The sequence below is a fragment of the Symsagittifera roscoffensis genome, chromosome 3 (genome assembly GCF_963678635.1).
Source record: "Symsagittifera roscoffensis chromosome 3, txSymRosc1.1, whole genome shotgun sequence".
In the NCBI taxonomy this organism is placed as follows: Eukaryota; Metazoa; Xenacoelomorpha; order Acoela; family Convolutidae; genus Symsagittifera; species Symsagittifera roscoffensis.
The window spans coordinates 33,103,475-33,125,112 of record NC_087064.1 but is presented as its reverse complement, the minus strand read 5'-3'; the positions used below and the strand labels follow the sequence as shown (position 1 = coordinate 33,125,112).

The 21,638-nt window shown below is 36.2% G+C and overlaps 2 protein-coding genes across 4 annotated transcripts in view; one reads left to right on the top strand and one right to left on the bottom strand.

Annotated features, from left to right (window-relative positions):
- LOC134841416 (microtubule-associated proteins 1A/1B light chain 3C-like) overlaps positions 1–16,065 on the top strand; it is a 393,097-nt gene extending 377,032 nt beyond the window's left edge. Inside the window, exons 2-4 of the mRNA XM_063857389.1 lie at positions 11,525–11,594; positions 13,275–13,437; positions 13,806–16,065. Of these exons, the coding sequence (XP_063713459.1) occupies positions 11,546–11,594; positions 13,275–13,437; positions 13,806–14,079 (486 nt within the window). The 5' untranslated portion in view covers positions 11,525–11,545 and the 3' untranslated portion in view covers positions 14,080–16,065. The remainder of the gene's footprint in view (positions 1–11,524; positions 11,595–13,274; positions 13,438–13,805) is intronic.
- LOC134841414 (bridge-like lipid transfer protein family member 1) overlaps positions 1–21,638 on the bottom strand; it is a 469,521-nt gene that overhangs the window by 126,858 nt on the left and 321,025 nt on the right. The window lies entirely within an intron of this gene.

The window sequence follows — 21,638 nt, the reverse complement described above, 5'->3', positions numbered from 1 at the left end:
ACCGGAATCCGGAATGCTTCCGCGTTCCGAACTACCCCTCCGCCCGGGCGTTTAGGGCCTATTAAGGGCGTTATTATGAGCACCCGCTCGGCGCGAAGTGTTCGTTAACGGTTCTGCCGGTCATGATGTTAAAAAAGAATAACACCCAGGAGCGCCATAAAAACATCTATGTAACATTCGCCCGGAAGTACATATCGACGGAAAATGAAGCTAAATTATAAAACGACTGGCCAGCGTCTAAAAGAAGCTCTACATGTTTTTCACCGTTTCTACCAAAGCCAGTTCTTTTGCTTGTCTTTTCAACATCGGCTCGACAAAAAGGTTACTGTTCTCCGGCTTCGACCAGAACGCTTAAATTAACTTACCTACCTGCAAAATTAGTGAGCTCATGGCTGGGTCTCAGTATCTCCAGACCACGAGGTCACTCCTAAAAACAGGGCTACTACTATTTACTATATTACGATTGTTTTTGTTCAGTAGACAAAAATCATCATCTCCATCGAAGATGGATCAACCCTTTCCCTCAACTCCTAGCTTCTCTTTATTAGAAAATGAATCCAGATGTTAATTAAATTCAATTCAGGGCATGACCAGGAAGCTAAAAGTTCGAATAAAATGGTTCAAGTTCAAGTATCGAGACCCCTCCGGATACTGGAATCCGGGGAAATAACGTTCTTATCTCCTTTCCAGAAGGCTGATAAGGTTACACACTGTCCCAACACCCTTCAACGTTTGCGTGAATTGCTCCGTAACGATTGTAGCGATTCTTGTAACAACTCGGAGCGGTCTCTGATAATCCCCAGTTGTATCTCGTTATTTTCTCGTCGTTATTTCTATGGCAACTATTGTTGTGTTTTTCTTCTTGCTTTTTTCCAAAAATGGCCGTTTCGACGTTTCTCAGAATTGTGCGGTCATCATTCGAATTTTAAAAATTAAAAATTCCAGAATCGTCTGACCTTCACGGTTCGTCCAATCATTTAAATAACGTCGCTAATCTCCTAAAATCGTTAATCTTCCAGGTCAGCGGCTACGAATTCGAAATTGCATTTTCGTCCATTCTGGTCGAATGTCACATGTATTAAAATCGACTTGATTTATTCTTAAAATTGACGGAAAGGCCCATTTTACTTGACCTTCTTTATTTGAACCGTTGGTACTATTACGACAGAGTGGTCCCTTGAAAATAACCTGGTCCCTTGCGAAAAAGACACCCATGGCTCTAAAATTGTTTAATAATTGTGACTTTGCAGTTCAGAAAGATGCCGCAGTATATTTTCAAACCCCTTTTCTGTTTCGTTACTTCGTAGAAACACCCTCTTCACGATTATAAGGTGGCAAATTCAAAAAGACCGCTAACATTGAGTTTTGATGACAAATAAGTCAGCCCCATTATTGTTGTATACCGTAAAATAAATTGAAGCGAGCATTTTTCTTGATTTAAACAAGATAGTAGTTACAATTGTTAATCTGAACAGTTTCTGACTCAGCATTTTGTGCGAGATTTTTGAAATGAATAATTTATACAAAATTAGTTTTCAAAATTATAACATGCGAAATGCATGCGGGACCTGTCTATCATAGTTGCTTTTTCGTGGGACCACTATCATAGTAGTACCGAATCGTTCCAGGTGGAATTGTTGAAGTTGATTGTTGAAGTTGATTGTTTTTGGCCCAAAAAGGAATATCCGGTACTAGTTTACTTGTTTGGTCCCGTGACAAATTTAGTTTAGATGATTGGTCCCGCCTATTTTCTAAAAAGGAGAGCCAGCACGGGATTTGAACATACGCCTTGGTCGAGTTGACCGGATTCGTACCCGATAGACTAACTAGGACAGTTTTGACAGCAATATAGAGAAATAAAAATGCTTGCTGTTAGAATTAGCCACATACTGTACCTCGGTTTTTATTAGGGGCCACAGCATTTTTGAGGGACCAAACAAGTAAACTAGTACCGAATATCATTGGTTAGAGGGAGACTTAAAATTAAAAGCAGTTTCCAATTCAAGAGTATAGAAGAGACGATGACGCTAAGGACACGTCTGTGGACATAGAAGCTAAGGGGCAGCATATGGTTTTTTGCTTATCACAGTAACAGTTATCGGCATATGTCACACCAGGCACTTGGTTGAGTGAGGTTGATTTTTTGATGAAGGGGGCTGATATGGGACCGGGGTTTGGGTTCATTCCGGCACGTAACAAAAAGATTATTCTTAATCGACAGATCAGCAGTAACCAATACCCGGTTCAAGCTTGCTGTCTACGCTCGAAAATACGGTAATTTGTAGCAGTGTCATTTGCTGCAAGTTTGCTCTGGCGTTGAGAAGGCGGCGTCTTTGGAACGAACCCCACTATTATCGATTAAAAGAGACCAAAAAGGCGTGTTGGGCCTTTTTAGGAAGGTTTAACCAAATAATAAAGTTATTTTCGGCGCGAGCTCACCGCCCTAAAAACAAGTATAAGGAGTCCTTAGTAAAATTTTCAATCCTTCATCCTACTCAATGCAGGGCAATCTATGGGGGAGGGGATTGTCATCCATTGAGCCATAGCTGGTCTCATCTTGAGGAAGCGGATGACGCTGGAACTCCTCCAACCGTCGCCGAATCGGAATTCAAATTTACGACCTTTGACTAAGGCCCAAGCGTCTTTCCCACACAGTCACGGGACTGTTTGAATTTTATTTTAAACGTTAATTGTAAGTTTTTTTTGCTTATCGCAGTAACAGTTAAGTTTTCTGCTTGTTGCTGCCCCTTAGCTTCTATGTCCACAGACGTGTCCTTAGCGTCATCGTCTCTTCTATACTCTTGAATTGGAAACTGGTTTTAATTTTGAGACAGGACAATTTAACTGCTTTAAGTCTCCCTCTAACCAATGATATTCGGTACAAAAGAAATTTTTTTTATGTGTTAGTACGTGTTCTGTTCAGTGATCTTTTACTCGGCATCTTTTTCTTCAATCTATCTATTTATCTATTATATATTTAGATGCGGGCTGCACTATCTCGCCACGTTTAAGCTTTTTCAACATATTTTTTTTGCATGTTTAACGAAAGAATTTTTTCACATTTAAGCTATATCGTATATTGCTATGGTTAAGATTTTTTTCGATTTTCCAGTTTGAAGTCAGTGTTCATTTCACCAATTTTGAATTTAGCAAACCAATAGTGGGATGCTGTCAGGGTTTCCGCAGGTTTTGCGATTTAGGCCTCCAATTATGAATAACCAAAAATCCTTTTAGTTTACGAGATATGACGATTTTCGAGCTTTTTCAAAATATTCTAGAAAAATTAAATTTAAAAAATCTTTGAAGGGGTTGCGATTCTTGCCTCTGATTATGACTGCTCTGTAAAGTTCGTCAAAACATCAGAGGAAATACGTTCAATTACAAACCCCACCAGTCATTCATCTGAAGTATAAACACAGACAATAACATATTCCCATATTTAAATACATCACCAAAAGTACTAAAAGCTTCAGAGGGGAGGCGTAGGCGTGCGTTTGCTTCTTCCGTAAATGCTTCTTGTAGGACCGCTGGCTTGTATGTACGCTGGCTTCTCATGCAAGTAGCGAATAAGATCATCAGCAGCGTGGTTCGATATCTTGTAAGGCAATCTGCTAGCTGTTCGTTAGTGGGAACCCATTGTAGTCGGGAAATAACGCCAGACTCCACCATGGTGCGTGAATATGCAATTTCTATACGCAGACGTTTGTCGTGTTGAACTTTGGTGGAAAATACGTTGTCAACCAATGAACGGTTATCAGTTGAACAGACTATTGGGACCGAAATTCCCATTACTTCTTTCAGAATTTGTTGACACAGATAAGCAGCATCAACAGCGTCAACGCAGGCAATGGTCTCCCCACAAATTGTGCTTCTGACAATACGTCTGAGCTTCTGAGACTGCCAATTCAGAAGACACGGTCTTGAACCAGGGGTTTCAAGCAACACTAAATGCCCAGACTGTGTTCTACCACAAGGCAAATTATTGAGCGACGCATCACTATACACTCGAATAGACCAATGAGCAACATCAGCGGACTTCTCGAAGATTAGACGGCATTTATCAAGAGAAAAACGCAGTTTCCGAATAAGCTTATTGATAAGCATAAAGTGACCCCTGATACGTTCCTTATCTTGGGCAAGAAGGCGGCTTAAAGAAAAGGCAATATCAGGTCGCGCTTGACTTGCCACCCATTGTAACTTTCCTAATGCCGATCGGAGATTACTGCGGTCCTTCTGGTTAATTGTGTCATCGGATTTAGGAACGGTAACTTCCTCAAGTTGTAAGACATACTCAGCAAGATCCAAAACAATGCGATTATCATCTTGTGTGACTTTGAATCCTAGATGCTGGAACGGTGGCGATTCTTGGCTGCGGATCTCAAAAACCCTCTCCAAGTAGCAAATCACTTTCTCCTTAAATGCTCGAGTACCGGCCCACCATATGTCGTCAACATGGGTAGCTAACAACCCAATGAGGTTGTTTTCATCATCTTTCAGATAGAATAAGCAGGGATCCATACTAGAACTGACGCAGCCAGTGGCTAAAATTGCAGATTTCATTTTCTCAAACCAATGTCTAGCAGCATCCTTCAGTCCATACGCGCACTTTAACACCTTCCACCGCACACCATGCTGTTTTTCGGCTTCAGGGGGCGGTTTGGCAAAAACATCCCGTCTCAGCGCTTCACCATGTAGAAATCAGTTCGAATATCCATCGAATGGCACATCCAGGACTTTGCAGCGCAGATTGACACGGCAATACGAAATGTATTACGTGACACTGTTGGCGAATCCTTAATCAGGGTTTCGAAATCGGGATCCTCAAAACCTCGTACAACCAGTCTGGCCTTTTTTCGATCAGGCTTTAGTGTCAGTACCCACCTACAAGTGATATACGCCTGCCCGACATCTTGGACTTCTGTGTAAACCTCGTTTTTCACCCAACTTCGCAATTCGTCAACTTTTGCGCCCTGGAACTCATCTGGAACGGACAGTAAAACAGTCTCTCGATAACTTTGAATAGAAACATCATCCAACTTAGATATATCCACACAATCTTCATTACCGGCACAGCTGTCTGGACTCAATGTTCCACCAATTCTTGTGGATTCCAGATGCTTTTCCGCCTCGTCCCTATATGACCGCGGTTACTTTTTCTCCTTCGTAGCCATGTTGCCGACTCGTAAAATGAAGAATTCTTCCTGTTGCCGCTTTAGTAACACCTGTGGCCGATTTGGCGATATCAAGAACACCTTCATGGGCGTTGTCAGTCAATTCAGCAGCAGTTTCCTTTTTCGACTCCTGTATACCTGCCACTTCATGAGGACCATCATCTTCGTCTACTGAACATGATGCACCTGGAGTCAACGCCTCGTCGGCTGATTGTGGTATCTCGTGTGCTACCTTAACTTTAACGTGTTCCATTGTAGTCCTGTGGTCTTCTGACAAGTCAGAGGGACTCACTACTACCCGATCGTTCTGTACATGACGAAGCCGTGTTCTGTGGACTTTAACCACAGCTCCCCCATGTCTGACAAAAACAACGGCGCCATCTTGACCAATGATAACCCCAGGTCCCTTCCATTTATCACTCTCCCGCTTGGATGCTGTCAGGGTTTCCTTTTAAACAAAAATCCTTTTAGTTTACGAAGTACGACGATTTTCGAGCTTTTTCAAAATATTCTAGAAAAATTAAATTTAAAAAATCTTTAAAGGGGTTGCGATTCTTTCCTCTGAATATGACTGCTCAAGTCCTTGTAGGTTTTTTCAAACTTTTTTTTGAAGAATTTAGATTTAAAAAAATTTCACAAGAAGTTGCCATCTCTATAGTGAGGCTTTTTTAGGGTGCTCCCTGGGTTTGTGAGTTTTGCCTCCAAATTTGAATGCTCATGTTTTTGTAGTTTTCGAGATATGACGTTTTTTTTTGTGATTCTGTTTCAAAAAGTTTTCTGAAAACTTGAACTTGATTTTATTTTTAATTCTTTTCTTCAAAATTTGAAACTCCCAACTCTGTAGTTGGGGACTGTCAGAGTACTTTCAGGGTTTGCGAATCTTGCCTCCAAACCTCACTTCTTAAATCCTTGTAATTTTCGAGATTTGACGTTTTTTTATGATTTTTCACAAAAAATTTCAAAAAAACTTAGATTAAAAAAAATTCAAAAACTTTGATGATATTAATTATGTCGTTGGAAACTTTGAGGGTGCTCTCGGTAACTGCGAATCTTACCTCTGAATATGAGTGCCCAAATCTTTGTAGTTTTTAAGATTTGACGCTTTCTAAGATATTTTCGAGTTTTTTCAAAAATTTCTAGAAAACTTAATTCTTAAAAATTTCTGAAAGTTTGGAATTCTCAACCATGTAGTTGGGGGCTGTCAGAGTTTTCTCAGGCTGTGCGAATCTTACCTCCAAATTTGACTGTTAAAACCTTTGTAGTTATCCAGGCAGGACGTTTTTTGTAATTTTTTCAAAAATTTTTCAGTAAACTTATACTTTGAAATTAGAACTTCTTAGCCCTGTAGTTGGGGCTTTCAGAGTACTTTCAGGGGTTCCAAATTTTGCCTCCTACAAATTTGACTGCTCAAGTTCTGTTAGTTTACGAGATGTGACGTTTTTTCTGGTTTTCGAAACTTTCTTTTAGAAAATTCAAGTTGGAAGTTTCTCAAAATTTGAATTTCGCATCGCTGTAGTTGGGTACTGTAAGAGTACTCTCATTTGCAAATCTCGCGTTCAATTGCGACTGCTCACTTGCTTTTAGTTTCCGAGATCTGAAGTTTCTTAATTCATTTTACAATTTTCAAAGAACTTTACAAAATTTTATGATTTTTCAAAATTTGAATTTAAAAAAACTCGAATAAAAAGGTTGAAATTAACAACCCTGTAATTGGGTGCTGTCAGAGTACATTCAAAGGATACATATCTAATTTCCAATTTATGCGGTTTTTTATGGGTTGTTAAAAATTCGAAGCACCGGAGTGCGTCACACGCTACTTGGACTTAATTCGAGAAAAATCGAGACAAGCATATGAAAATTTGTTCTGATAGATAGTTTTTTTTTCGCAAAAAATACTCTGATTGCATGTATTTTTAATACCTTTTTTTAGTAAAATTACGCATTCCATTCAAATCCATTTGCTGCTGGTAAACTGCCCTATCCAAATACGAACGTGGAAATTACTCGAAAAAAACGTGAACGACTTGTTTCGAAAGTGGAAATTAATTTTAAGATTTTTCAGCGAAATAAAAACTTTAGCTATTGATCCAGTTTTCTCAAATTGAGTTATATATCTCAAACAAAGTGTTAAACCTTAATTGTTCTTGAAATTCAAAGAGTTAAGGCCATGTATTGTTTTACTTTGAAATTCAAAAGTTGAAATTTTTCAAAAAAAAAACCAGTCAGTTTTTTCTATTTGTTTGGGTTCATTAACTTTTTTCCAACTCTGTTGGTTATGTTTTTGTTTCGACTAAGTTACGAAGCGGTATGAAGCAATATGGCGTTAAGTTCTCCTTATCCAATTTTAGGTACCCCATGAAATTCTCGTACGGGATAGTGTGATATCAAATTAGAGTCCTATTGGTCCTGTTTTGGGAAGATATTTTCTTCTCGCATGAACAGCGTTTGATGAAGTAAAGGGTGGATTATTATGATGTGAAAGTTATAAGGTTAGGCATTTTTTTAAAGAATCAGACTTCAGTATCATTTTAGTGGAAAAGGAAAAAGCCATTCGGATTCCAAATTTTTCACACAAGCAGAATGTAGTGTCATATTATAAGTTCTAATTGTTCCGACTTTCGATACGAAAGTAACGGAATATTTGTGCTCGGGGTGGGTTTTTTTTTCTTCAGACAAATTTCGACTTTTTAACTAGCCATTTTTGACGGAATTTTTTTTATCATTCGAAAGGTATTGTTGTCCTGAGCTCAAATTTGAAAAGATATTTCACCTGTGATCATTTTTCGTAAAGTTATGGGGGTTTAAAGATTGCCATTTTGGCCAATTTGGGACAATTAACGCGCGATATATTTCGCGCTATTAACGCGTAAGCGGAGAGTTAATCCGTCTTAGAAATCGTTCCAAATTGGTTTAACGAAGCTTATTTGCCATAATTGATTTGTTACAAGTAGCGAAATCTATCCTTTTGTCCTTTATATGGCGTGTGGGGGGATGATTTTTATTAAAAAAACTTTAAATTTTTGAAAAAAAAAAAATTTTCATTTTGTTTTATTACTTTTAATTTTTTAATGATTTTACTGCTCCATAGACCTTAATGGGCAGTCGGAACATTCAGGGCTTCGCCCTGATACGAGCACTCTTGTTTTCTTTACAATCCTAGTCCCAAACTAAAGTGCTTATTTGGGACTTTTTCAGCAATATCATTATACCTGGCTTACTTTTGCTGTATAGCATTATTTTTGTATCTGGTTTATTGGGGCTACTGATTGAAGATTGTCAAGCATGCATGGCGCATATGACAGGACGTGTGTCTCGCAATCCAGAGCAAGGTTTCGATTCCGGCACATAGCACATTTTTTATTAGTTGTACCTTTTTTTCCTTTCGAGCCTTTTAGAACTAGTTTTTGCCGTTTTATCACTTGTTTTTTTTTTGTCGTGATGTTGAGAAAAATTGGTCGAAGTGGTCCGTTGTTCAGATTTTTTTTACACAATCGACTGAGTTGAAGAGGAACAACTTCCTATCAATTTTTACTGCATGTTAACGTGATGTTAGCTATGACCAGCTTGTTATGGCAGATGTTTATCTGTTGAATTCCTTCCACTTGCTCACTTAAATTGGAAGTGCGGTCTGTATTTAGATAACCGCGTATTCATACTCGTCAGTATGCAGACAAATACTATATCAACCAAAATAAATTTTGTTTAAGGTTAGACATTTTAGGTTAAGTATTTTGTCAAGGTTGTCTAAATACTGCTACGTAACCCTTAAAATGGATAAAATAATTTTATTGTTTTTGGTTTATTTTGAATTGCTTAACTAAGACTAGGGGATACTTTTTCCTTTCCGGAAAACTTTTTCCAAAAGAGATACTTTTTCCAAATGGTCAGTTCGACTGGTAAAACATGAACTCGCAAGTTTTGGCTTCTTACTTAAGCTTTAAGATTCTTCATACTTAAGCTTTCTTTATGCTTAAACGGCTATCCTTGTTCAAAAGTGTAGTTTTGTGGACTGCTCATTCACATCATAACCCCTCAAGCAAATTATATCCCCTCGAAAATCATAAAAACGGTGTAGTTGGGCTAGGCTAAAATTTCTTTGTTACTAGAGGGCGGGGGGAGGGTTTAATGGTAAAGAGCGTTGTACGCTGTAGGACATCGCTCAAGTTTTTCGCACGTCAGTTTCTTTCAGTGGGTTGCAATTTTCAGCTGCGTGCTTGATACTTTACATTGTAACATCACAAATTTGGCCGCAATAACATGTAAAACAAATATAAAAATCGATGTTTTGAAAGGTAAGGAGTAGAAATGAGCCAATATTTGAGCATTAATGCATTTTAAATGCCCGTTCTTGTTAATTTTTTGAATATTGGCTGCAAATTTGCCAACTCCGATTTCAAATATTGGCTCATCATATATCGGTTAGAGCCGTTTTAGAGAGTTATGCAAAAAAATAGCAAAGTGTTTTGAGGGGGAATTATAAACGTTTTGAGTTTTTAAAATTTTACTAAAATATATTTTTTGGAGAAACTCGTGTCTGCGCAAGAATTGTTGGCTTGGTTAACGCTTTGTTAATTTGGTTTCGATTCTGGTTTAACGATCATTTTTCTTACTTCTCGGCATATTTTTTATTATATGAAAGGAATTTATATTCAATATATTTTTTTTCGATTTTTTTCTACGGTTTTCATCTCTATTTTTGTCGGTTGGTTTGTCCTGCTGGCTCTTTTCCAGTTCCCCCCTTTCAAATTCAAGCATTTAGCCGTAATAACACGTAAAACAAACATAAAACTCGGTATTTTGAAAGGGGGAAACTGCAAAAGAGCCGTCCTGCTATGTATAGGTTTTATCGCATGTAGCGCGATGCTTCGCTTCGCCGCACTTTGGAACATTTCTAAAGGTGCAGTTATTTAAGTTCCCAGATTTCGGATACTTGCAGTTGTTTGCAATTTTTATGATTTTTTGTTCGATTTGTCGGTTCATCTGCAAGTTTCGGATGTTTGCAATTTTTATGATTTTTTGTTCGATTTGTCGGTTCATCTGCAAGTTTCGGATGTTTGCAATTTTTATGATTTTTTGTTCGATTTGTCGGTTCATCTGCAAGTAGCGAGAGTAATTTATTTTTCTATCGCAAGTAATGCGAAGCTCTGCTTCGTGTCTCTGTCATACCTTGCATCGTAGCATTGCGCCTTTAACCATAATAACACGTAAATTGGCTGTTTTCCAGTCCATCTTTTGATTTTCTCTGAAATTCCATCTAAGAAAGTCTATTTAAAGTGACTTTTTTTGTTATAAACTGCCTTACAACGTGTCAGCGTTAACAGGTGAACAAAGTTTTACAAAGTTTCTCTCATGCAAAATGTCGTGTGAACAATTTGTGAGCAGATTTATATTGTAATTTTACGAGGGGGGGACGGGAAAAGAGCCCGTAAATCAACTCGGCTCTTTTTCCTTTTCCCCCCATCTGCAAATTTTTTTATTTGAAGTTACTGTTCACTTTGTCCGATTGTCGTGAAATATGACATGCAGACTAATTAGGCCATAACAAGCATATTTGGTCTGCATAATTAACCTTGTAAAACCACTCGTTAGACCATAAAATTCATGTTTGAATGAGGTGGGGGGGGGGGGGAAGGAAAAAGAGCCATCAACTCGATAAATAGAAAATTTGAAAAGTGAAAGGGGGAGTGGAAAAGAGCTGGGGAATCGTATGGTTGTTGGGGGTGCGCATCTACGTTATGACCTGTCTAGTTCGCTACGTAACTGGTTTCTCTTCATGTTTTTCTCCGTGAGACCTCTTTATTGAAGTTTGAATCTTGGGATCTTTTAGTATCCCCCCCCCCCCCGACCTGCAAAATTTTACAAGTGAAATTTTGTTAATGTTATCCGAATGTTACGACAATTGGCATGCGAACCAATTAGGCCATGAAAAACATATTTGGTCTTCATGATTAACCTTGTTAAACCCCTCGTTACACCATAAAATTGACGCTTATGTGAGGTGGGAAAAGAAAAAAGAGCCGAATCTTGTTAGCTGGGCGGGGGCTATTATGGGAAATCCGGCAGTGTTTCCTATTTTTCTACTATGATTTGAAATTGATAGTTTTCAGCCTAAATGTTGTATTCATCGGCGGTGGGCTGAATGATAAAAAAAACCAGCCAATCTCTCAGAATTTTAAAGACCCGTGCTTAATTTTTGATGATCTTAATAATCACTGTGACTCATTCCTTGCAAATAGGCAAATTTTTGCGAAGTCAAATTTTCCCGCGCCATTTCAATCTGTATTTGGTAACAAATTATCCGATAACAACTACTGCTCCAATGGAATAACAAAAAGTGAAATCAATATTTTCAGACTCTCATTGTATTATGCGCCATGCCAGATGAACGGGGAATCAAGACGTTTAAAGAGCGAAAAACTTTCGGTAAGAAACATACAAATGACTTGTCGTGAAAATTTGTTTTATGAGGTCTATAATTTGTTGAGGGTGGGGGCTATAATGTTACGGAGCCGATGTCTAATCTGAAGCCATTACTACATACTTCATTTTACTTACATATTACTTACTACATACTTGCTAATTTATGAAGTTGTTCGTCTCAACGATAGTTAAATGGTCTCAGTTTAAGTCATAATCGCCTTCAAAAAACCAATTGCGACTGCATGTGAGCGCTTTTGTGAAGCAATTAGTACGAAGTGTTTTCACGAAGAGCTTAGCTTGGTCATTGAATTGATTTAAATTAAATATGCATGAATACCATTGGTATGCTCCCAGTTCCCTTGTTTTCGTTTTCACAAAATTTGAGTGTCATAAAAGATTTTATGGGTTATGATGCATACAAATTTCAAGAAAAAGTCCGCTAAAGTTTTAGAAATCTTAACAACACCAATAATTTCATATAATCTGAGTGCGTATGGTGGTACATCAAAAGTTATTTAAGTAGAGTTCTTCTCGCACAGAAAAAAAATTGTTACGAACGATATTTTTCAAAAGAAAGTCTGATTATATTAGTACGCTTTTGTTTTTGATTAACACAAATTTCATACTGTTTTTGAACTTTTCACTTTTCTTTGATCAGATTTTTCGAGAAATGTTAGGTCAGCTGCGGCAAAAAACTCCAATTTTTTTCGTTAGCTGATTCAATAATTCGTCATTGTTCAACACGGCCAAAGACATATTTTTTTTGGTAAAACTAGCTAATGCTTAATGCTGTTTCTTTTTAACTAATTAAGTGCACTTGTACTGCGCAGAAAAAAATTTATCCCAGTAAAACTTCGGAGCTTTGTTATGCTAACTTAACGAATGTATATAAGAGACAATTTGAATTTCTGAGCAATTGTTACTAATTAGTTAGAAAAATTTTCACTAATCCTTCTTCATTTAAAGGGAACCTTAGATTGGCAAATCTGACTTTATAGTGTCCCTGATGCAGTGAATTTATTGTTGCGACTTTCGATACGAAAGTAACGGAATATTTGTGCTCGGGGTGGTTTTTTTCAGACAAATTTCGACTTTTTATCTAACCATTTCTGACGGAATTTTTTTTTATCATTCAAAAGGTATAACTGACTGTCCTGAGCTTAAATTTGAAGAGATGTTTCACCTGTGATCATTTTTCGTAAAGTTATGAGGGTTTAAAGATTGCCCTTTTGGCCAATTTCGGACAATTAACGCGCGATATATTTCGCGCTATTAACGCGTAACCGGAGATTTAATCCGTCTTAGAAATCGTTCCAAATTGGCTGAAAAAAGCTTATATGCCATAATTGATTTTTTACAAGGAGCAAAATCTATTCTATTGTACTTATATGGCGTGTGGGGGGATGGTTTTTGTTGAAAAAAATTCAAAGTTTTAGAAAAAAAATGTTTCATGTTATTTTAGTACATTTAATATGTTAATGATATTAATGTTATTACTGCTCCATAAACCTTAAAAGTCAGTCGGAACATTCAGGGCTTCGCCCTGATACGAGCAGTCTTGTTACTAGTTTGTAGTTTATCTCTGCGTCTGAATTCAAATCAAAGGAACATAAAATCTAGTGGAAGAGAGAGGAGTTGATCCTGAATTGTTTGAACTTTGATGAAAGCGTTGTTTTGTTCTAGCTCAGAGAAAGGAGGAGGCTTCTGGGATCCGGGCCAAATTCCCCCAGAAGGTACCTGTGATAGTTGAAAAGTATCACAAGGAGAAGAGCTTGCCTGCTCTAGACAAGACAAAGTTCCTAGTGCCTCAAGAAATCACCATGTCTCAATTTGTCACCATTATCAGGTAGATATATCTCCGTTACCCTTCGACCAAGAGTGAAGTTGGAATAAGATCACCTGTTTAAGTGACATAAAATAATAATTAAAATCAACATGCATCCCATTTTTGAATTTCGGCTAACTGGGTGATTTGTTTGCTTCAAAACATGAAAAAAGTGTCCAGTATGGTTTATTTAATCACAATGCAAAGTTACATTACATAACAAGTTTTCATTAGTTTTTCAATTTTTAAATTCAAATGTAAGGGAAAAGAGACTTCTATTATACCCTCCGTAGTTGTGAGTTAACTGATCCCCGTAGAAAGTGAAATTCAAGTTTATCCATGTTTCGAGAAATGGGAACACTGATTCTTAAGTCTTTGTTCTTTTCTAGGAATAGAATGTCTCTCAGCTCCACACAGGCCTTTTATCTAATCGTCAACAACAAATCAATCGCATCCATGTCAACAACCCTCTCGGAACTCTACAGGGACGAGAGGGACGCCGATGGATTCCTCTACATGACCTACGCCTCACACGAGATGTTCGGAGCATTAGAATCAAAATCAGGATCCCATACCACCGACGATGATCACAGTCGAAGTCTAGTCCAGCAACCATCATCAAAATTTTCGTCTTCAGGGACAAATTCGTTTAACGAACAGTAGCTCAGCCGTAGTTTACAATTAGCTACTTCATACGTACCATTTATATTATCAACGGGGCACTAACAGTTATTATGAATTGATGTGCAAAATACAATATTTTGAGTCGACTTCTTTACGAGTACGAACAGAAACTTCTCCCAACCTGGGGCCAAATCGAAAAAAAACGAGCAAATAACTAGCTAGATGGTTGGGACCAAATAGAGCGTCAAAGAAAGACGAAGAGTTCGAAATATATTATTTTAACCAATTATCTACCCTTTGAACGACTTAATTAAATAAATAAATTTACGAATGAGTATTTCAGATAATGGTATCTAAGTTATTATGAACTCCTTTCTAGTCTTGCGCGGTTTCAGCTCCAATTAAGTAAATATACGAAGGTCTTGTGACGACTGACAAGTGGCAATTTATTTTCGAAAATCGATACTAGAGAAGAGTTCTGTTTCTGAGAGATTTTTTGCAAGAGATGGCTGTTCCTTAAGACCAAAAAATGAAAACAACGTTATTTTTAGTTATTTAGTTATTCAGTTCTGATAATCTCTCTAATCATCAAAAAAAATCTGTCGAAAATCACTAGGTGAAAATGTTTTTACTTTAAACAATCGTTATGCTGGTAAAATGGTCCTGATAACAGCCAAACCATTTCAGTCAATGAATGTAGATTAAGTTAATGAGCAACGGTATAACCACAAAACTAGAACACATGTGCTGAGGGGCTGATTTTTAGCAGAATAGTTAAGATATTTTTCCATCTGAACGTGCTGCCTATGGTTTTTTATAGCAAAGTGTCATCTAAAGTAGCATTCAACCAGTCTTATCAGGGATCTAAAACCCAATTTGACATACGATAGTTTTTCACGTACTGATTCAAAAATCATCCTTAGTTTCAGATAATAGGTTAACAAGCGTGTCGCTTTTACAATTAAATCAGTGTCGTCTTTCACTACCAAATTTTTGCTGCTAACTGTATATTTAGTTTAGACTCGTTTTCACTGAATCGCGATATCACACAAGAAAACAATCTTTTCAGCGCAAAAGATTTTTGGATTCAATGTATCTTTTGACGCTACAGTGGTACCATAGAAAACTGCTCGCAAAGTTGCGTAAAATGAGAAAATTAGTTGGTGCAAAATTAAACCTATTGATAATCCTGAAACACATCATTAACCTGCATCATTTTTCAATTTCATTTGTATCGTTAAAAGATGACTTATTGCGTCATTATTTGATAACCATATCAAATATTTCAGTCAGCTGAAGCGTTTCATTGAAGTCTCGGTTTTCAAATAGATGGAATATGTTTCCTTAAAAGGTTCCATTGAACTGAACTTAAGTAGTTGAAAACAACATACAGTACCATATGTGACCGGTATGCAATTGCGAAAAACATGCGTCTGACAGTTGAATAATTTGAGTTAAAAAGTTCATTGAGTGACAACAAACAGGATAACTTCAGTTCTATTAAGGAAAGAAATAGAATTGAATGAGATGGTGCTTGAAAATTGACCGGTAGTCTTCTATTGAAAGTAAATCCTGTAAAAATTGTTAGATTCTGACTTTTCAAAATGGATTGTTCAATGAAATGTTTCAGCATGATGAAAATAGATAGGATAGGTTTCAACTTAATTTGATAAATATTAATTTGATAAAGATTTAAAATGCCTTCTGTAAGTTGAAATCACTTGACTCGTCAAAAACGAGAAGTAATTGCGATCGTTTTGGTGCTGAATTAATTTAGCTTCCAGTTCCCCTGTTTATAATAGTCTAGTCAGGTCCTACGTTGACCAACACTTATCCCCGCTAGTGATGTTGGTAAAATGTGTAAATACTGAGCCTTTATGTAATTGATGAATTTTAATTTCGAATTTGCAAATGTTTGAATTTATGCCTCAATCTCAATATTACTGTTTGTCGCGTTCCAAGATCAAGAAGTATTTACTTATGGTAATCTTTAAATGACGGTTTAATAAAAGTTTTCTTGAGCAATTTTGATTAGCTGAGTTAATTTGAAGGCTTTTTTCCACCATTACCATCCTCAAATTTGAACATTATTTTTGAATAGCTGATTTAACGTTGTGTTAACGTAATGCAACTGCATGGTACACAAAAACCTATTCTGAAGACATTTGATACCTTCGAACAAACAATCATGCAGTTAGCAATGAAAGCATGCAAAACTAAGGAGGGTGGAGGAACGAGGGAGCGGTAATGGTGCAGCCAACCTAATGTACCATCTGAGCTAATTAATGCTTACTCTTTATTGTTCCGACTCCCCCCCCCCCCCCCCACCCCCAACCTCAGTGGTCGAGCAGAACTAAGGCGTAGGGTGTTTTTTATAACTATTTAACTACTTCAAGGAGAGCTCGTAGGAGGTAGAATATTAAAGCTCTTACAGTCGCGATTCAGAATTTGGAAAAATCAAAAGACTTGATTGATCAGTATCACATAATAATTGATCAGAAAAATTCTAATTCCACTGCATTTTTTACACTGGCGAGCGTAGTGTAAAAGCACGACTATTTTTTCCAACCTAAGTAGCAAATATTGGTGTCACTGTTCGTGGCACCTTGACGGCTTTATGATAGCATGTGCTCTGACGTTCGATTAGTAATAAGTTAACAAAGTTGAAGCATTTTTAGTTCATTGAATGAACCGAAAAAGCTATTTGTTTTAATCAACAGTTAAATGAAAAACCTCGAAATTTTCCTACTCTATATATCTTGCAATTTTTGATTTGAAATGCATAATTTATACATAAATTGGCTTTATGTTTTGTAGTTTATTACATGCAAGTTTTATGTGGATGCCATCAGGTTGTTATATTCCAAATTATTACATGCAAAATTGTGTCAATTTGCAATTTGGTGCCCTTTTTGCCGCATCGCATTGGCAAAATATTAGCATATGTAGCTGCTTGATTTGTGACTAGAGTTAGTAAATTGTCAAGGGCACGTGGCACAGATGCGAAGACAGTGGAATCTAAATTTCCTGGTCGTAGGATCGAATCCACTGCATCAAAAGTTTTATTTTTCAAGGCTTATGTCCAGCAAGGTTTTTCTTTACCTATTTTACCTTGTGGAGCTGCTTTTTTTATCGTTTTTCCTGAAGTATTTGCGAAGCGTAGGCTCGCCTCTGTGTCATTATTAGCTTAGATATATCCCCTGATTCTTACAGATTCTTATCTAATTATTGTTCCCAATTTCGTCTTTTGAAATAGTCATTTTTGACGGAACTTTTTAATATCTGAAAGCTATTGACGTGCTGAGCTGAAAATAAAAATATGAAAAATTTACCGTTGATAGTTTTTGAAAAGCCGCGAAGGTTTAAAAATGCCAATTTGACGAGATTGGAATAATTAACGTTCGATATACTTCGTGATATTGACACGTCAGCGGCAGTATAGCCAGGCTCAGAAATTAATCGAAGTTGGATAAATACATGCTTGTTCTTCTAAGTGATACGTTATTGCATGCTAAATATATATCACTTAGTTTTTTAAATAGCGTGTTGAAGATTTCCGAACAACTAACACTGTAAAAAGTATAAATTCCATTTTCATAAGTTTCAGCAATATATTTTTCGAAATAAAAAATTTCTCCATAAATTTTAATGCGCCAGTCCCTTATTATAAATCAAAATTATGTTATTTCAAAACCTTGAAAATTGAATTTTATTTGAACCTTTCAACGCAGTTCAACTTTGGCGAAGAAAAAATGCGCAGTCGAAAAAAATGCGGTTCATAAACCATTTTAATTTCAAACGATGCTACGGAAATTTTACGGGTAATTAAAGTCTGTTTTCATCCGCTAATAATGATTTTTAATGGTAGACATTTGAGTTTCTTCAGAATGGTCAAACGTTACTTCGACTATAACTAGCTTGTTTCTCATCTCTTTTCATGATTTGTTATATATTTAAATACCTCCTTCACTATCTCATGTTTAAGCTTTTTCAACGTATTTATTTTGCATGCTTACCGATTTTTTTTTTTGTAGTTTGTGCTTTAGCGTATATTGCAATGCTTAAAAATTATAACCAATGTGTAAGTAGCCGATTTTCCAGCTTGAACTCAGTGTTAATTTCAGCAAGTTTGAAATGAGCAATCCAATTGTGGGATGCTGTCAGGCTTTCCGCAGGGGCTGCAAATCTTTTATGGGTATTCTTATTCAAAGATACAACAATTTTTATGATTTTTTTAAACTTTCAGAAAACTCAGATATAAAATAATTCAAAAATTTTCCAGCCCTGTAGTTCGTTGCTGCCAGGTTACTCTCAGGGTTTGCAAATCTTGACTCCAATTTGCACTGCTCATACGCTTTTATTTTCCGAAATGTGGCATTTTTTTAAAAGTTTTTTTTTCAAAATTTTCGAAGAACGTAGATGTGAATAACTTAACAAAATTTTCATTCCAAATTCTATAGTGAAGCGCCACTCTCGGAGTGTTCTCGGAGTTGAAAATCTTGCTCTATTTTCTTTTAGTTTCGAAGATATGAAGTTTTATCGTTTTTTCAAAAAGTTTTATTTTAGAGTTTTAAAACCCTTTAGTCAAGGTTTTTGAAAAACGCCATATGCTGTAAATCGTTTTTGGAAAACGTCAGGGGCTGTAAATCTTTGTAAATGTGACTGCTTAAATCCTTTGTTTCCTAGATATGACGTTTTTCAAAATTTTTTGAAAGAGTTTCAGCCATTTGAAATTCGCAACCCTAAAGTGGGTGCCCTCAGGGTAATCTCATTGGTTGCAGATCTTGCCTCCAAGTTTGTCTGTTCAAATCATTTCAGTTTCCGAATTATGCAGTTTTTAGTGATTTTTCAAAAACTAGATCTAAAAAAATTTAAGCTCGGAATTCTCAAGGATTTTGTCGAGGTAATCTCAGGAAGTTTATATCTGGACTCCTTATATCTTTTTTTTTTGTGTCAAAATTCGAAGCTGTCGACCGTTTGGTCGGGTGATGTCAGGTTACTACCAGCAGTTGCAACTGTCCTTTATTGTAATATTATTGCTCAAATTTTTTCAAAACATATTTTTTCAAAAAGTTTCTTGAAACTGACGTTTGTTCTGATATTTCAAATTTTTTTTATCAAACTGAGAATTAAACTAAGAAAAAAAAGTGTTTTTAAATTGACAATGCTGGATTGAACGATTGATGACAGCTGATGGTATAATTACGGGCTAATGAAAATAAAGAACAAAAATCTCATTGATGAAATTGATGATTTTATAAATGAAATCGTTTCATGAGTTGTTTTACTGTTGCGAGGAGCGTAGTGTATTAGCATTCACCTTCTTTTTTCTAACCAAATAAAAGTGCTCATTAAAAGTGTCCACTTATTTGATGGCATTATGAAACTTGCTGTTGAAATGCAAAGTTTCCCAGGCGTCTCAAATCTTGCCTCTTAATATGAATGCTCAAATCCTTTTAGTTTCCTCGATAAGACGTTTTTTTTCAGTTTTTTTTTTCGGGAAACTTAGGTTTAACAAAATTCACAAAATTTTGGATTCCTAACCCTATAGTAGGGTGCTCTCAGGGACTCTCAGTGGTTGCAAATCTGGCCTCCAAATTTCTCTAAAGGCCCATTAAGTTTTCGAGATGAAGCTTTTAAAATCGGAATTAGAAAAACTTAAAAGTTCGAAATTACCAACCCTGTAATTGGGTGCAGTCGAGTACAGTAAAAGTTTGCAGACGTTGTTTCCAATATATGCGGTTTTTCATGAAATGTCGAAAAATTTCGAAGCACCGAAGGTGCGTTAAACGCTAGTTGTTTTTATCGTTCAGTTTTTTGCAATAAAAAGCGTTGTTGGATGACCCGTCTATTACGCTTGCATTCTTTTCGTTGACCTCTCACTTGTTTATATATAAGCAATTTTCACGTTCATTAATCTGTTAGATGCACAGGTGTGTTTCATGGTAGTTTCTCTTATTTCATCTTGCTGGCTGATAATTTATCGGTCTCTAAAACATCAGAAAAGAACTGATTAAGTTGCACTGCTGACTGTCCGTTTGATGATGTAGCTGTTCATTCATTTGAATTTTTCAAATACCTGCCGCCAAAAATTATATAATTTATTACTGTCAGATCGCTTCGGAATACCTTTCAAACATCTTAACCATTTATTACTTGTCTTACTTTACACGACTCGTGCAAGTATGTAAAAATGTCTTTGATCTCACGTAGATCGGTTAAAGAAACTGAAGCATATTCAAATTTGCTTACAATGGCTTCGTTAATTTGATCTCAGTTCGAAAAAAGTCAATCAGCGTGTAACGATTATTGTATCACAAAATCATGAAATGAATCCGCGTTGTTTTGGTCTGAAAGATAAGAATAGACAAAATATTGCTTTGATTGAATATGTGGAATCGCATTCGACAGATTAAACTGGAAATCGGGAAATCGCGTAGAAAAGATTGGCTCTGAAGTTACGAATTAAGGAAAATGTTAAGTTGAAGCAGCGAAATGTCGACCTATTCTTGCATAGTATAAAAGTCTGTCGTTTCTGTCAATGGAATTTTCTTGAAATTTTTCAAATAAGAAACACTTTTTTTCTCCATAAATCATTACAAACTAAACTCAAAAGTAATTACGTATTTGCCTAATCTTTCGTTATTGGAAGTAACCATTGCACATTAATCAGCAAAAAACAATAACTTGAAATATGATAAAATAGAAAAAAAAAACATTCAACTACCGTAAGTTTTAGTAAATTTCTATAAGTTGTGACATGTCAAAAATAGCTATGATCTGGGGGCTCAGTTTTTGAGCCAAGATTCGCAACCCTGAAAGCTTTGTCGTATAAATTACTCTTCAACTATGTGTTTTAATAAATCATTATTTCCTAATTAAGCTGGTCATTAGCAATTGTTATCAAATCGGAATATAGACTATCCCATTATTGCCTCCCAAGTATAGTAGCAAAAAATATATAGCCCCCGGTTTTCTAATTTTCAATTGACTCAAAAGCAATCGATGTTCTTGCATTCAAAACTGCATTCATATAAAAATGCATCCTCATGTTCTAGTGCTGAACTAATCGCTGCCTAGAGTTATATAAAAAAATAATGCTTGTTTATTTGTAATGCGCTGCATGATTATTTGTTCTATCTGATTTGTTTTACTGAGTGAAGTATAATGGGAAAGAAATTTTTTTTTCAAGTGAACAATTTGTTTTAAAAACCATTTGAATCATTGGTAATATCACGTCCGCTACATTAACGTGCTGAAGTGTCAATTTCTTGACATTTCATTTTAAACTATTGGATTGCTGGTTGATGTTACTGTACTCTCTTTAGTGACTATATTAATACTCTTTGCGTTGCAATTTTTCTTGGTAAAATTTCAATTTGTGATTTCTCTGTCTGCATATACTTGTCTGTGCAGTTTTTTGCTCAATTGTATCAAAAGCATTTTTAAAATTGACAAAGAGGAAACATTCAATATTTTCGACAAAACGGAACGTTTCAGTTATTTGTGCCAACTCATCGACTAAGGCAATCTTTTCTCTAAATACTACTTGTCTATCGAGCAGTAAATTAGGTCTTGGTGTTTTTTAGTCTTAGAAA